The 16312-nt window shown below is 34.7% G+C and overlaps 2 protein-coding genes across 2 annotated transcripts in view; one reads left to right on the top strand and one right to left on the bottom strand.

The window, feature by feature from the left end:
* The window catches only part of LOC110022921, a 264353-nt gene extending 258708 nt beyond the window's left edge, over positions 1-5645 (bottom strand). The window contains exon 1 of the mRNA XM_020722082.1: positions 5302-5645. Coding sequence (XP_020577741.1) covers positions 5302-5398 — 97 coding nt within the window. The 5' untranslated portion in view covers positions 5399-5645. The remainder of the gene's footprint in view (positions 1-5301) is intronic.
* A 9153-nt stretch (positions 5646-14798) lies between these two features.
* The window catches only part of LOC110022939, a 29735-nt gene continuing 28221 nt past the window's right edge, over positions 14799-16312 (top strand). The window contains exon 1 of the mRNA XM_020722107.1: positions 14799-15244. Coding sequence (XP_020577766.1) covers positions 14855-15244 — 390 coding nt within the window. The 5' untranslated portion in view covers positions 14799-14854. The remainder of the gene's footprint in view (positions 15245-16312) is intronic.

The raw sequence follows: 16312 nt of genomic DNA, 5'->3' as shown, positions 1-16312 counted from the left end.
CACATATGGATCATCGGACTAGTGGATCATCGGACTAGGATGAGTCAGGGTTTAGGTGGCGAGGTCAATGACGGCATTGCTCATGTGTGCTTAAACGAGGGATACGAGGTTAGATTATTAGAATAGCATCTACTACCTCAAGGATCTTCAATAAAGGAGAGGGAAGGATCCATGATACTATTCGCCGATGCTTGGTGGATCGTTGCCCCTGACACTCTTAGGTTGTCAGTAGTTCTAGCACGATTGGAGTGACTAGCCTGTGAACTGTACGATTTTACAAAATATTTACAAAAATAAAATAAAATTTTCTTTTGCATGATTAAAAGAACTCTGCATAAAAAAGACTTAAATAATAAGTTTTGCATGAAAATCTAATAATTTTTTTATGAAAATTTATAAAAGTCCATGATTAGTCATTTGGATTGAGGTTAAGAACTACCTCCTGTAGATTGTTGGGTCGGTAACTCTTATTCAAGATCAAGAAGCACACAGCCCAGCTCTGAGACTCCACTTTTACTAATGTCTTATACTCAGTCCTGATCTGTCTTATGTGGTTTTAGGTTTCTTTTATTTGATTTCTACTACTCGTTTTTATGACTTTCATGTTGGATTTTCTTATTTTTTTTTGACTTTTGTGCCGAGTTTTCTCGTCTTGTTTAGTTTTCTTGCAATTTTATTTAAATCTCCTGCAAATCATGCTATGCTCGCAACATTAATAACGCAACAGTGGCAGATGCCTAGGTACGTTTTTACAGTTTATTTACAACATTTTACTTTATTGTATTTTACCTTTCAAGTACAATTTATTTACCTGCAATTTGTTTATTCTCCATGCAAAACCAAAGTTGAAACAAAACGAAACCAAACATTGACACCAAAACTGTGAAACACAAACTACCAATCTCAAACACTTAAACCTTGGAGTTGTCACGACGACAGGAGCTTGGAGCCAACTTTGTGGCCAACACGGTGAGGAATGCAGACCAAGCAGCAAGAGGATCTTCTTCAGCATTATCCTTCCCTAGTATAATAACAACCCATAGGACTTTGAGGAAGTTCGCCTAGCGCGACGTAAATCTTCGCTCTTTTTTTAGACTCATGTACAACTATGTTGTGCAGCGTAAGTCCTAACCCGCCTTAGGTTCTGAGGTTGTCGTGTGACACGACATAAACTCTCTTATTTCTGCGGGTTATTTGCATAATCGAGTGTTATGCATATGTAAGTCTCAAATAATAAAATTGACAGGATCAAACACTTACTTAACTCGTCTCTAAAATGCAACCGCACAGTAGGATAGTTTAGGAGGTCACTGAGGATTCCCCTCAGAATCTGTGACATCCTCTACCCTTTAGTTTCTTTGGACTCCTGAAAGGATTGTTCTCACTTGAGCCACTCTCACTTGTTTTTCTGACGTCCTACCTTGAAAACCTGAACATTGAATTCTTGAAGACTACAACCACTGATCATTATCGAGAGTTTTGACTCCCGTCACTTGGGATGTAATTAACTCTAACTGGTGTCACTCTAATCAACTTTAACACCCCCCATGACATTTAAATAATCATAAAAAATAGTTTTCGCAAAATTAAATGGATGTCATGAATTCTTTAGTTTATTTAATTGAGTATTACCAGTAAGTAGTGTGTCTACCCATTGGGATAGATGCATTTCTTGCGGCATTAGGCTCATTTATTTAAACTATTAAGGATAATGAGATCCATTTGGTCTAATTTTTCAAAAATTAAAAATACTACTTTCAAAACCCAAATTATATATCTATTATATTAAATTAAATTTCAAAAATTATTTTCATAACTCATATTTTCAAAATCTATCGAAAAAGTTGACCGACAGTGCACTATGTAAGGAAGGAAATAGGCGAACAAGGCTTCTAGCGTCAATTTCATCAACGATGGAAAAGGAAGGCAAGAATCGTAGAACAGAGAATTGATCGCAGCAAAGGGGAATCGATCGTGTGTGCACTGTGCAAGGAAGCCAACAGACGAGGCCTCTGGGTCGATTTTGTGAACGAAGGAGACAGTTTTGGAACGCAACGACCTGTTCTTGCGCACGATAATCAGAGCGAATAGGAGCGAACATAAGAGAACGGTTCGGCTTTAGTGTCACACATGAGGCAGGGAGGAAGAAACAGTGAGCGTGAGTGCTTTGAACAAAAGAGACCGTGAAGGTGCGTGGAGAGGCTCACCAAACGACCTCTCCTCTGGAAAACTCCGGTCTCACCACTACAACACCGTCTAGCAAGAAGGGGGTGCGTATCTTTATCGGAGGTTTGTCAGGGGAAACAACGAAACGGAAGCTCGGTGTTGCGTTCGGCCAATTCGGCAAGGTTCTACACTCACAGATTATGGTTGAAAGAGTTATAGGGAGGCCTCGTAGATATGGATTAATGAATTTTGCTGACATACGTACAATAGAAGATGCTATCAGAGAGATGCACAATAAAGAGCTGAACGATCGACAAATATCAATCAACAAGACCAAGCCAAATGTGGGCTCGGATGATTCAGGCTACAAGTGGTGGTAGCTACTAATCTAGTGAAGCAAGTAAGGAAAATTCTCTTCTCGTTCTAGAATTGGTAGAAGTGACTAAGGAGACTACTGGACAACTCTGATGGTAGCAAAGAACGAGGGAAAGGCATGGGTAGTCCTTACTGACGAGGATCACGAGTTACTGGAGATGTTGAAGAAAAAGCAGACACCTTCATTATGAGCCAATTCAAAACTCTAATTAAGGTACTTTAGACTGACAATGGTCGTTAGTTTTTTAACTCTATTTTAGGTGAATTTTTTGTGATAAATGGCAACCTCCATCATAGCTCATATACAGACACTTAACAAATTTGGATAGTCGAGAGAAAAAACCGACATATCCTCGACGTTGCTCGCTCCATTGTGTTTCAATCTAATTTTTTAAAATTTGGAAAAGCTCGCAAATGTAGTAGTGGGTCATCATTTTATTCTGGCTCAATTAGATCACACTCTCTTCTTCTGGCAGTCATTCAATAGTCAGATTGATACTCTTATCATCTATGTCAACGATATTATGCTCACAGGAAATGATCTAACGGCATTAAAGTTTTTTAAAGACATTCTAGTTGTGTCCTTTAAAATGAAAGAGTTAGTATCCCTCTGATACTTCTTAAGAATGGAAGTTATTTAGTCATCTTGGGGCATTTGTCTGTCTTATGATTAATTTGTTAACACAGAACAATTTGCTTCTCTGCGAACCGGTGGCTGTCTCAATGGATTCCAATGAAAAATTATCAGATATTCTAAGTGTTGTTTCTGTTAACAATACTCAATATCAATGTCTTATAAGAAAACTCATCTACCTCGCCAATACATGTCTCGATATATGTCATTAGAGATGTGAAGGAGCTGAGCTTGAGCAAACTCAAACTTGGCTCATGTTCGACTCTTTCGAAATTGGCTTGTGAACAGTGTATTCGTGTTCGGCTCAATTTAAATATTCTTATTTGTGTTCGGTTCAAATTTAACTCATTAAAATTAATTAGAAAAAATATTTGAACCCGCACCAACACAATGCAATAGAAGGCTCAAAACCACATAACCACACAAGCTTTTATGACTTAAAATTAGATATAGATATATATAATACATTATTTTATAAACAATATATATAATGTATTTATTTCAACCTAAAACAAGACGAACATAAGCGAACAAATGATTGTTTGTGTTCAGCTAGTTTATAATTCAAGCTTAAAAAATTTGTTCGTGTTCGACTCATTTATTTAATGAACGAGTCGGACATAGGCTACTTAACGAGCCGAACACAAACTATCACGCGGTTGGTGTAATTAGTCAATTTATGCATGGCCTCTATGAGCATCACCTCCACGATGTAAATCAGATTCTTCACTATTTAAAAGGCACCTCGAGCTTATGTTTTTTTTTCTCGCGCCACACCTCTCATTCTATTATACAGATGTTGATTGGATCGAATAAATCCATGATCAACGATCTACCTCCGGGCAGTGCTCATTTGTGTGAGAAAATCTTTTCACGTGGAAAAGAAAAAACAGTCGATGTTTGCCCTGGGCAATGCTGAAGCTGAATTATAATCATTGTCCTTGGGGAATGTGAAGCTCTCTAGTTACGCAGCATGTTCCGTAAACTGCGCATGCCGACCTCCAACCCTCTGCAGTTTTTATGTGATAATAAGGTCGTCGTTAGCATTGCCCACAACTCAATCCAGCATGATCATACCAAACATGTTGAGATTGACAGAAACTTTATCAAGGGAAAAACTTTAGTCTGAGAAAATTTGTGTTCTTTGTGTACCCTCCAGTGGTCAGCTAGCGGATATCCTCATAAAAAATATTTCTCAGCTACTATTCGACGACTTCAAATTCACGTTGAACATGATTTACATCTATACTTCAACTTGAGGAGGAGTATTTGAATATTAGAATAATAACGATTATCTCTAGACACTATTAATATGCAAATTTTGTATTATATAGTTTATTTGCTTCCCTTATTTTGTTTTTTATTTTTTTTTCCTTATGAGTGCCCCTTGTAATAGGGTTTATATATCCTTTTTTATCAATAAGATATGTTGAATCACTCCAATATCAAATAGTTTTATTAAAATTTTGCTTGGTTCAGTTTTTCAGATTTTAAATTTCAGCTGCAATCAGTTTGATCCATTTGAAAACCAATATATACAAATCAAATGAATGCTCACCTCTATCCTCTTCCTCTCCCCATTCGTCTTCTTCTACCCCCAAACCCTAAACAAAAATAGAGGTGTTGGAGTCCCGATGGGAGCTTGCTGAAAAAGGTATCGACAAAGGTCTGAAACCCTATCTTTCTCCCCCCTTACACTTCTAACGGAAGCGTAGAGGGAAAAACAAGTGAAGAAATATTCGGGGAGCAAGCAAGAGAAGTCACTGACCGTTATTCATTCTATTAGCTAAAGTTCCTTTAATCCGAAGAATCACATGATTTAGATGAAATCATGAGTAAATCCCAGTTATATCCCGCTACATAGAGCAGCTAAACAATACCAATGCAATAGACATGCAAACCGTATCAACGACCTAAGAAAGATCATCCGCCGATCATATAAGAGTAATCCCACCAAGACCAAATCAATCTGTCCCAGACATACGGCAAATAGAACAACAGCTATTTCACTTTCGACCAAAATAAGTTCGTTACACGTGGCTCCGCGTGTTCTCCAATCAAACTCATCAGGCCTACGTTATCGTGCACAAATCAAATGGGAAAGAGAGTATAAAAGTAGACCGTACCCCTCCATACGCTGATTTTGAGAGCTTCTTTGTTGAGGCCGCGGACGTAGTTTCCTAGATACTTCTGGAGAAGAAATGCCACCTGATCCTCTAACATCTTCGCGCCAGTTTAGGGTTCCGGTCGTCGGCGGCGTTGCTTAATCGGAGAAGGGCGATGCAGTTAGAAAACGGAATAGGGTAGATGTTCGCATGCAGGGTCCGGTGGACGAGGGGAAAATTACAGACACTGTAGGCGTGTGGAGGGTTTTGGAGAGGCTCGATTCTGTGTGGCCGGTCATGGAGACGATTCCGGTGGAATGTGGGAAAAAACCATATAATTCCCCCGCAATTACGGAATTGGCCTTATTATTTTACCCGCGGTTTTTTTCTGCGTCTTGTGCTATAACTTATATATATACATAGTCGCGTGAAACATTTGATCCAAGACCAAAATATTACTTTAGAAATTAATGTTAAAATATATTTTATTTATCGTAATAAAACAGAATAATAATTGTGTGGGAAATATTGATTGGATATAGAGTAAAAAGTTGTATGGCATTTACATATATACCACACAATTCTTTTGCATTTACATTTCTAACACCAAAACATGCTCATTTCCACGCATACCACTCAAATTTTTAACCTTACAACAAGAATACCGCCATCAATATTTTCTAAAATGTTAAATATTTTTTTTTCATTTGTAGATTTATAAAACAGTGATATAAATGTAAATATGTGTTGAAGAATTAGGGCAAAGTAAGCGCATGAATCTACACAAGTCGAGAAGAAACATAAAGATTTAACAAGGTTCGGCAATTTGCATGTATCCTCGGGAACAGAGCGATGACTTTTCTTTTAATTTAGAAAAAGAGTGCAATATCACCTTAGGGCTACAATACAGCACATATATATAACTTTGGTGTATAATATATAATTACAAAATTACTCTTGTGTCGTCCCCTCCACTCCCAATCCACGTAACGAAACTCCCTTTGATTAGACAGATGCTTCTGCTCCGCTTACTCGCTCCGTTCCGCTCCAGCATTTGTCCCTTATATGATATATGAGGCATGCTTGATAATATGAAACTTTTGATGTTAAATATGTAAATACAAAGGAATTATATGGTATGTAAGTAAATTTCCCAAAATTTTAGGATTTTAGAATCTTACCTATGAATAAAAATAATAAATAATAAAATTTTAATTCTTCTTATCGAGTTAGATTTTTAAATAAATATAAGATTTACATTTTTAAATAAATAGGCATGTTTGTGGAAAAAATATAATTTAAAATCATTTGGGCCATAATTTTAAAAACTGTAAAATCAAATTGAATTGGTAAGGCACACAAATGTTTTCTTAAATGTCGTCCCATTTAATCACTCGTGGCCGCCCAGTGAAGTGATTTGAAATTATTTCTTATTTGCATGAATGTCTCTTCCAAACTCTACAAATAGATTCATGCCCTCCTCTTGAGATGGGACATAGACCTTAAGTCAGAAGAATATTTAAACTTGGAAGAGCTGAAATCAACATTACTCATGCATCGTATATCATGTGAATACCTCTAGCTTCTTCATTCGCGAACCACCTCCTGTTGCCCATCGCCGACCAGTCTCTGCTAGTTGCAGTGAAGCTCCATACCAAAATAAAACTTCTGTTGCAGTGTGAGAAGTAACAAATGATGACTTTGAGCCACGAAACATCCTACAAAGCAGTGCACGTCTCAAAGATCATGTCAAACACAAATAAAAAACTCCAACAAGTACTCTTAGTTGTAACTGCTATATATTGTGGGGGCAGCGAGTTATTATGTGCACAACCGTTGTAACTTAAAAAACTGTTTAATCATTTCTCGCCTGTTAGGCAATAGTCTAGACGTGAGATCATTAATTTATAGCAGAACATTTCAATTGGGTTGGACTTCGTGATTCGTTTATTTTTAAGATTTTTAGTGTAAAAATTTCTTTTTTATCTGTCATTATTCTGTCGTATCGAATTCTATAGCACACATCAGTATTCAAGAAAAAAAATCAATATTATACGAGTAAAATAATTTACGATGTTTATTCGTATGCAAACTCCAATTAATAATTATTTTTTTTGCTTTGCTTGTGACTCAAATGTTAAAACCTAATAATATATTTTTTTTTTCATTTGGTTTGATTTTATTAAATTAATGATGGTTTCATTACTCATTGGTCACATATTTTTATGTTAATTGTATCTTTACTCGTATAAAAAATAAATTCTATATTTATTTTATATTGAATTATATAATTTTAATTTTTTTTAAGTATGATATATTACGTTTACACTATTTTTCTTTTATTTTCAGCAAACCAAAACAACTCATAAATAACCCTCAATTTTTTTTTGGGGCGTTTTTTACGAAGCTTCAACTTGCTATTTAATTCAAATAATGAAATATTAATCTAAGCGGTGACCTTAGTGGAAAAAAAACGAGGGGCACTTTCGTTATTTAAGATCCAATTATGGATATTTTGCCTGCCAATGGATTAATAAGGCGGTTTAGTAAAGCGGTGGCTCTTGCCAAATGGCAACGCTGAAGAATGCCAGGTGGCGTCTAAAATCCACGTGTATTTCCAATATTGAGGGGTAAAGAAAATAAAGTTGGAATTCAATGAAAAAACGAGGGGCTCTTTCGTTATTTAAGGCCCAATTATGGATATTTTTCCTGCCAATGGATTAATAAGGCGGTTTAGTAAAGCGGTGGCTCTTGCCAAATGGCAACGCTGAAGAATGCCAGGTGGCGTCTAAAATCCACGTGTATTTCCAATATTGAGGGGTAAAGAAAATAAAGTTGGAATTCAATGAACATGTCATTGTGGTTCCTGCGACGGATAATAAATTATTTACGCTTCCGATTCTCGTGCCATGTAAAATTATTTTATGGGCATTTCTTATGTAGATAATTATTCGGAGTTCAATAAAAATAAGTCACGTGTTGATGATAGAAAAAAAAAATAAATAATACTGGAAAATATTTCTCCCCTATTATTATGTATTATTCAGGTGTTATTATATGTTATTCAGATGCTATTGTGTTCTGAGAATATTCTCAGTGTTATAATAGCACAAAAACACATCATAACACTTAAATAACACACAATAACATATGAATAACACGAGAGAAATAATCCTTAGAGTTATCGTGCATTTTTTTTTTTTCTGTCACCGTTAGGTGACATGATTTCATTAGATTACGAACGATTCTCTACATTAGGAGGCCTAAGAGCATAATTTTCTCTCATCTCTAATTATTACAAGTGACGTATAAAATTCAAACCTTTTTTTGTGCTAGGCTTAGGTGACTTATATTTTGTGAATTTATACGATATATTTAAAAATTTATGGCGTTGAAAATAAATATTTTATCATATGTATATATAATTATGAATTGACTCAATTTCTTTAAATGTCATTTGCACATAACAGATAACTCTTATGTGCCTATATTTCTCACACATAAACTTACATATTCGCACGGCTCTCACCAAAATATTTAATATCACATAAAAAAAATTCATTTGCACATAACAGATAACTCTTATGTGCCTATGTTTCTCACACATAAACTTACATATTCGCACGGGTCTCACTAAAATATTTAATATCACATAAAAAAAATTTATTATCATTTTTTAAGGTTAAATATATTTTTTCATGCATAAATTTAAATGACCAATATGCTGTATATAAATATGAAAGTTAAGATTTGAGATATAAAAATATGTAAGAAATGTGTGCTACATATGTAAAATTTTATTTTTTATTTTGTGAATTGATATAATATATTTCAAGAAAACAAGTGAGCTTTCGCGTTGTTTGAATTGAAGACTGTTGCGCCAGAAGATTTGTGGTGATATAGTGGTAATTTAACGCATCAACATTGCACGAATATTAAACATACACACAAATAATAAAAAATTGGCAATAGGATAATCCAATATTATTGTACGTTGAAAAATCATGAACATCCCCCCTAAATAAATATCAATAATTGAGTTACAACAAACATAATGATTATAATTATAATAACAGTAGTTAGTCATAAAGGTTATAGCTAGTTGATACAAAGGTAATATTTGGCAATAAATGTTTTTGTTTGTGGTTGCAATAACGACAATTGATCATAGAAGTCGTAGGCGCTAGTTGTAATAGTAACAATTGACCATAAAAGTCGTAGTTGGAAGTTATAATGGCGTCAGTCAGTTATAAAGGTTGTGGTTTGAAACTGCAATATCGTCAGTTGACCACGTATATCATGGTTGATGAATGCAGGGGCATTAGTTGGTCACAAATGTCATAGTTGAAGATTGCAATAATGTCAGTTGGCTGTGTACGGCGTAGATGAAAATTATAATGACAATTGGTCATGTTGATCATAATTGATCACGTAAATTATAATTGGAAATGTATTTGTGTTAGATGGTCACAAGGTCGCAGTTGAAAGCTTTGGTGACAATTAGCCACATATGTTATAGTTGGTGACTGCATTGACAGTTAGTCGTAGTTGGTAGCCACAGAAGCAGTTGCCCACATACATTACGGTTGTTCGCATTGGTTTTAGTTGATAGCTACAACGGTGTGATTTGGTCATGCAGGTCTTAGTTGGAAGCTGCAGTAATAGTTATTCAGATAGGTCGCAGTTGGTAACTGTGGTGAGAATTGACTCTAAATGCGACAGTTGTTGCAACATCGGTTGGTGGTTGCAACCCTTTTAGCGGGCTTACTATATTTTACTTGAGACAACTTGTTGGTATAAGACTTATTAAAAAGAATTGATAATGAGCCCATAACTGCAAAAAAGCCCGAGCTTACTGTTGACATGCCACACAACCAGTCATCGAAAAAATGTATAAGTAATAATAATCATATTCAACAAATCATCCTATTGTTTCGAATTGAAGAGCCGAGCTTATTATTTAATAACATCCCAAGATTTAATAATCAGTAAACTCAAATTTAACCGCTTAACAAAATAACAGATAAATCTGTAACTCATAAATCCAAAAAATAATTGAGGTATTAAAAAACATGAATCATAAACCTCATTTCATGCTCTTACACGATTACAAAAAATGTGAATTCATATCCCTTATAAGGGAAGAGTTAAGTAAAAAATGCACGCCCTCTATCTGCATCGAATATGTGAAAATCTCATTTTGGTGGAAAGTATAATCTTTAAACTGACATATACACCCTACACCTAATCAATAAAAAAAATCCACATAGTTTGAAAGCGAAAAAATGAAGCAGTACAAGCACTAGAAAGTTAAAAATCCTCACTGAGCAAATCAAGAGCATCAATGACCGAGGGGAAACATTCTTCTAATCCTATTTAAATTTCAGAAAAAAGAACTTCCATCAAATCGTTCAAATACATGGACGCTTTCCCGAAAATCCATTCCTTTTCTGAATTTCTGACTTTTTTTTTATGCTTCTTCACCAAAAGAACTCAAGCCACTTCTTGCATCTTCTTCTATTCCCCTTGACGAAGGATCTCCGCCACATAGTCGAGCTCAAACTTCATATTGGAGATTTGGTTATCCCTTTCAAAAGTACAAAAAAGACCCCGGGGGTGTTTGCAAAGCTCTACCTTCATTCATGAACAATCGTTCATAGAACCCGAAGGAAAGTAAAATCGTTCAAGTCTTAATAAATTTTAGAATTAATGTGTTATTAGATTTCTAACTTACCTTTTGTACATGAACTTTGGAAAAAATGCAAAAGAACCGTATATCCTGATCCCTCAAAATAGTGCAAAAGAGGAAAATATGCTAATACCCTCGTCCCTGAAAATAGTTCATAAAACTCATTTCTCACATCAAAGACAGCCTAACTTATGAAAATAAACTCGTCAACGGATCTCAACACTTGGGAGGGGTGAAAATAAACCCCTTTTCGGTGGAGAAATTGAAGCACCTGAAAAAAAAAACATATTATATGATGGATATCACAAAATCAGAAACTAAAACTGAGAAATTATATCCTTCGTAAGATAAGCTGATGAGACTTAAGGATAAAACGACTTATTCTAAAGATAAGCCTTTACCTTCATTTGTGAACAATCGTTCATAAAACTCGAAGGAGAGTCAAATCATTCAAGTCTTAATAAATTTTAGAATTAATGCTGTTTTAGATTTCTAACTTACCTTTTGTACCTGATCCCTGGAAACAATGCAAAAGAACATAATATCATGATCCCTAAAAATAGTGCAAAAGAAGATAATATGTTGATACCCTAATCTCTGAAAATAGTTCATAAAACTCATTTCTCACATCAAATACACCCGAACCTATGAAAACAAACTCGTCAATGGACCTCAACAGGTGGGAGGGGTGAAAATAACAGTTTTTTGGCAATGAAACCAAAGCACCTGAAAAAAAAAGTATATCATGTGATGGATATCACAAAATCAGAGACTAACACAGAGAATTTCTATCATTCGTAAGATAAGCTGATGAGATTTAAGGATAAAGCAACTTATTCTGAAGATAAGCCTCTTCCTTACCTTCATGTTCTCAAAGAAATCAATTTATTTTCAATATCTCATTATTCTGGGGAACATCCAGTCATAAATACGAGAGAATTAAGGAATTGAATTTACACACAAATACAAAAAAAAATGATTTTTATCTAGAATAATCGAGGCCACCTATGGTAGTAGCAGAATTGGGGCCACATACTGAGCAGATTGACCAAAGTGGTCGAATAAAGCTTACCCAGCGAAGTGGATGAATGGAGCCCGTATGTCAAAAAGGCTGATCCAGCTTTTTGCCGTCCTCCTCAAGGAACTGACTTAGACATATTATGGTGGAGGTAGCAAATTGAGAAAGCCATCATGACCAACAAGAACTTCCATCAATCTCTCATTTAAAGATGCCACTCTACCTAGAGAGTTAGTGTCATTATACAAGTTTCAGGAATGACCGTCGTATCGACAATATCTGACATTAATTCACAGTGCCTCATATTCACGACAGTGTTTAGAGAGAAGTTAATAATATTGTCTTTGATGTCGTACTTTGTAAAATTTTTTTATCATAGATCTCATGTATAGAAGGGCCCATAAGAGGAAAGAGAAGGGGATCACTCTCTCTCTCTTCTTTACTCTTCAACTATCTTCCCTGAAGAGCCTTTGATCTCTCTCTCTCGCCCTAGACCTCTCTATGAAAATTTATCAATTGAAGCAACCTCTAAGAAGTCATCTCCCTCCACTTATCTAGAGGTCAAAAATTGATACTATCCTTAAGGTTTCCTCCAAAAAACTTTTCCATCTTATTCTCTCCTTACATCACTCTTCCCACAAAAGTGGGTCTTTATTAAGTTGTACGTGCCCACAGATAATACAGAATCTACATCCTAAAATGATTCAACAGTCACATTACCTTTGATATTAATTCCTTTTATGACTTTAAATTGACATTGGATAAGGTACAAAACTATAGTTTAATAAGGATTCCTCCAGGTTGATTGGATCAAATGAATTTAAGATCCTTAAAATTTTGTCTATATTTGTCATTTTATAATGATTATTGGTCTTAATTTTTATGTATTATGTGATGATTTTATTTTCTCTAATCACGTGAAGTCAACTTTTTCAATTAATTTTGCAATTGAATGTATGCAGGGAACTTCTCATTCTTTGAGTGACGAGTTCAACCTTATGTTTTATTCTTTTTTATAAACTTTATATGTTTTAGATTAGGAAAATAGATATTGTAGCATAACCAATATTTTTTTAGGGTGAGCAAAATCACCAAATGTTTAAATTTTTTTAAGTGCCAGGCAAAAAAGTTAAGGGAGGGTGAGCGAGCAAAATTACTAAATTGTCCTAACTGCATAACAATATAAAATAAAGTTTTTAATATATATGGAGAAAATTACATATTCTAGAAGTGGCAATTGTCCAACCTGGACATAACTTTATTATACCCTTTTTTCAGGTTACAGTACATTGTCTATTTATTTGTTAACATTATTCAATTACCTTTTTATTGTAAGTCAAACCCTATTTGTTTGAACAACTTCTGATACCTTTTTCAAGCTTATACAAGTTTGAACAATAATCTTGAATTGATCGTAGTTATATTTGAACCATCTTTAAATCCTTTTTAAATCACATTTGAATCTTCGGAACCAATTTTATTTGCTTTTAGCTTGAAATAAGTAACCATAATTTAAAAAGGTAGGTGATTGGGTCCTAAGAAAAGTTGTTATAAATGAGTTACATATAACACGCATGACATAGCATTAGTAAGATTTAGCATGTTATGTAAATATGCTAAATTTTAAATTTACCATGTTATGTAAAAACATTATTTTTTATATCTACAATTAGAGGGTGTTCGGTTGCAAGCTGAATTTAGCGTATGTAGGATTCAGTAAATCCCTTAAATCCATTTTCTCATTGGATTAGCAGATCCATATTTAAGTTGAATAAAAGACAAATTTTAGGCCTTAAATTTGAAAAATCCATAAATCCACGAAACTCACAAATTTTTTTTGCTGGATTATGTCAATCCAGTGGTACATCTTATTAATACATGCTGCCAAGCACCCTCTGAAGTTTAATGCATTACCAAATAAGAAATGCATATCAACAAAAAATTTAATTTGAATCCACTTAATAAGTCTATTTACATAAATATTGCTTGATACAAAAGTTGAACCCTAAATACTTAGCCCTAAACGAAATTTTGTATGACAAATATTATTTTTTAATCACGATGAATCAAACATTATATATTTGAATTTATAGCTTGAAGAATTATTTTTTACTTATTATGAGTCCTTGCAATTATATACTCTCTTGGAATCTATTTTTGTGAGAAAAGACATCATTCACAATCAAAAGAAAATGTGATGGGATCTTAACCCATAAATTAAAATAGATAATAATATTCTCAGAATCACTAATTAAAATTATACATTTTAACAATGAATTTTGCTAAATAAATAAATAAATAATATCACAATTTTTTTTATGTACATATCAAACACCTAAAATTTGATATTTATAATATCACGATGTCATAAATCTATGTGCGAAAATGTAAAATAAGTACTAATACTTTTTTTAGAAATTGAAGATTTGAGTGTTATATATATAAATATTAGCCATTTATATATCAAACACCTAAAATTTGATATTTATAATATCATGATGTCATAAATCTATGTACGAAAATGTAAAATAAGTACTAATACTTTTTTTTAAATATTAGCCATTTACATACATACCACCCAATTCTCATGTATTTATATATCTAACACCCAAGTGTTTTCTTTTATATTTATACCACATAAATATTTTATATCACATAAGAATTGAGCTATTTAGATTTTTAGAAATTGAAATATACTTTTTCATATGGGTGAAATGATGTACATTTAAAAACTAAAGTTTAGAAGGTAGATATGCAAATTTATAAGAATCGAATGCTATGCATGTAAAGATAAACGTAGTTGTGCATTTTAATCGGAGCTCCCGGCCAACAAGATAACTAGATTCGAGTTTCTGCCATCCGCTCCTATGGCGTGCGCTTCTCTTTCTCTCTATCCTTCCCTTATCTGCTCCTGTTCCTTTGCTACAGACACGCTCGCTGCCGCCTCCTTCTATTCCTCCTACTCGCCTTGTGCACCATCCGTACATTTCTTCTGCAGGAAAACGAGACGGAGCAATCGCCGCCGTTTCATCCGATCCATGGCGCCTGATCTTCTCGGCGACTTCGGCGCCAGAGATCCCTTTCCGGCCGAACTCGAGAGCAATTTCTGCGAGAAGGTGGCGGGGAACGAGAACACCGAGCATCGGATCCTTATCCCCAATCTCTCCGTTTTATCCCTAGCTCAGCGGAGTTGCGAGCCGGTTCAGTCCTCTCAACTCCCATTGTATAAGGAGGATGCGAAGAAGCTTTTGAAGAAGGTAAGGCTTTTGTATGTTTTTCTTAGGTCAAGGTCTAAGCATTTTGAGCGGTCGAATGGGCTCTTTTTTTGCTGAGCACGGAAGGCATTATTGTTTCTTCTTTCGTGCTGGCCTTGAGGTTTTTCGACGTCGATACAGATCAACTTCGGATTTTATCATTTATGGAATCATGTAATCAGTTATTATTGCCTACTGCCAGCTTCTCTTCAATCATCCACCTTCACAATCGAACTATCCAATATCACCATTCTCATCACTGCTAATTGCATCACATGGAACTTTCATGTCCTCGCTCATTTTGAAGGACATGAGCTAGAAGGTTCTTCTAATGTACTCACCCCTACCCCTCATTCACCATCACCACAAACAACATTCTCTTCCCATGATACATGGAAATATCACATACACATTATCTTTAGTTTTCTTCTTGGAGCAGTTTCCTTTTCCATTCAACTTTCTATCTTGCACTACCACACTCCAAAAAACTATGAAACAGCCTTGCTAATGCTTATACCGAACCTTCTTGCGGTCAGATCAAGCAAATAAAAGAATAACCCAAGAACAACATTGATGGTCTTTCAACATGACCGAATACATGATAAGAATCGTGGCTATGAACCGGTGATTCTAGGCAAGCCCATTGACAACGAAGTTGTCATTGGAAAGATTTCTAAGTATTTATTTACAGAGTACCACATAATCGTCGAGGTAATAGATGTCAGTGAGACCTTGGTCTTCTTTGATGGGCTTTATGAAAAACTCATGACAACCTTTATTAATGTTTATCCTTTAAGGGGAAGGATGATAATACGAGGGTGTAATTCTTGCATAATATATTTTACCAGAAGATATAAGAGATGAGGTCAAATGATGCAGGGCCAATGATTTTAATTTGAAATTGTGTAAAATATTCGCAAGACTCATATCATCACAATCAAGTTAAGTCTAAGTAGAGATCCTTGGTTGATCACTTCCACCAAGGGAATAAATGTTTTACGGTTAATAATACTCTAGGCCTCTAAGCGGCACCTCAATAATTGAAACTTATTTTTATTTTGATTTGATTGA

Source organism: Phalaenopsis equestris, unplaced genomic scaffold (assembly GCF_001263595.1).
Source record: "Phalaenopsis equestris unplaced genomic scaffold, ASM126359v1 Scaffold000203, whole genome shotgun sequence".
In the NCBI taxonomy this organism is placed as follows: Eukaryota; Viridiplantae; Streptophyta; class Magnoliopsida; order Asparagales; family Orchidaceae; genus Phalaenopsis; species Phalaenopsis equestris.
The sequence above is the reverse complement of the archived record's forward strand: the minus strand, read 5'-3'. Positions and strand labels throughout refer to the sequence as shown.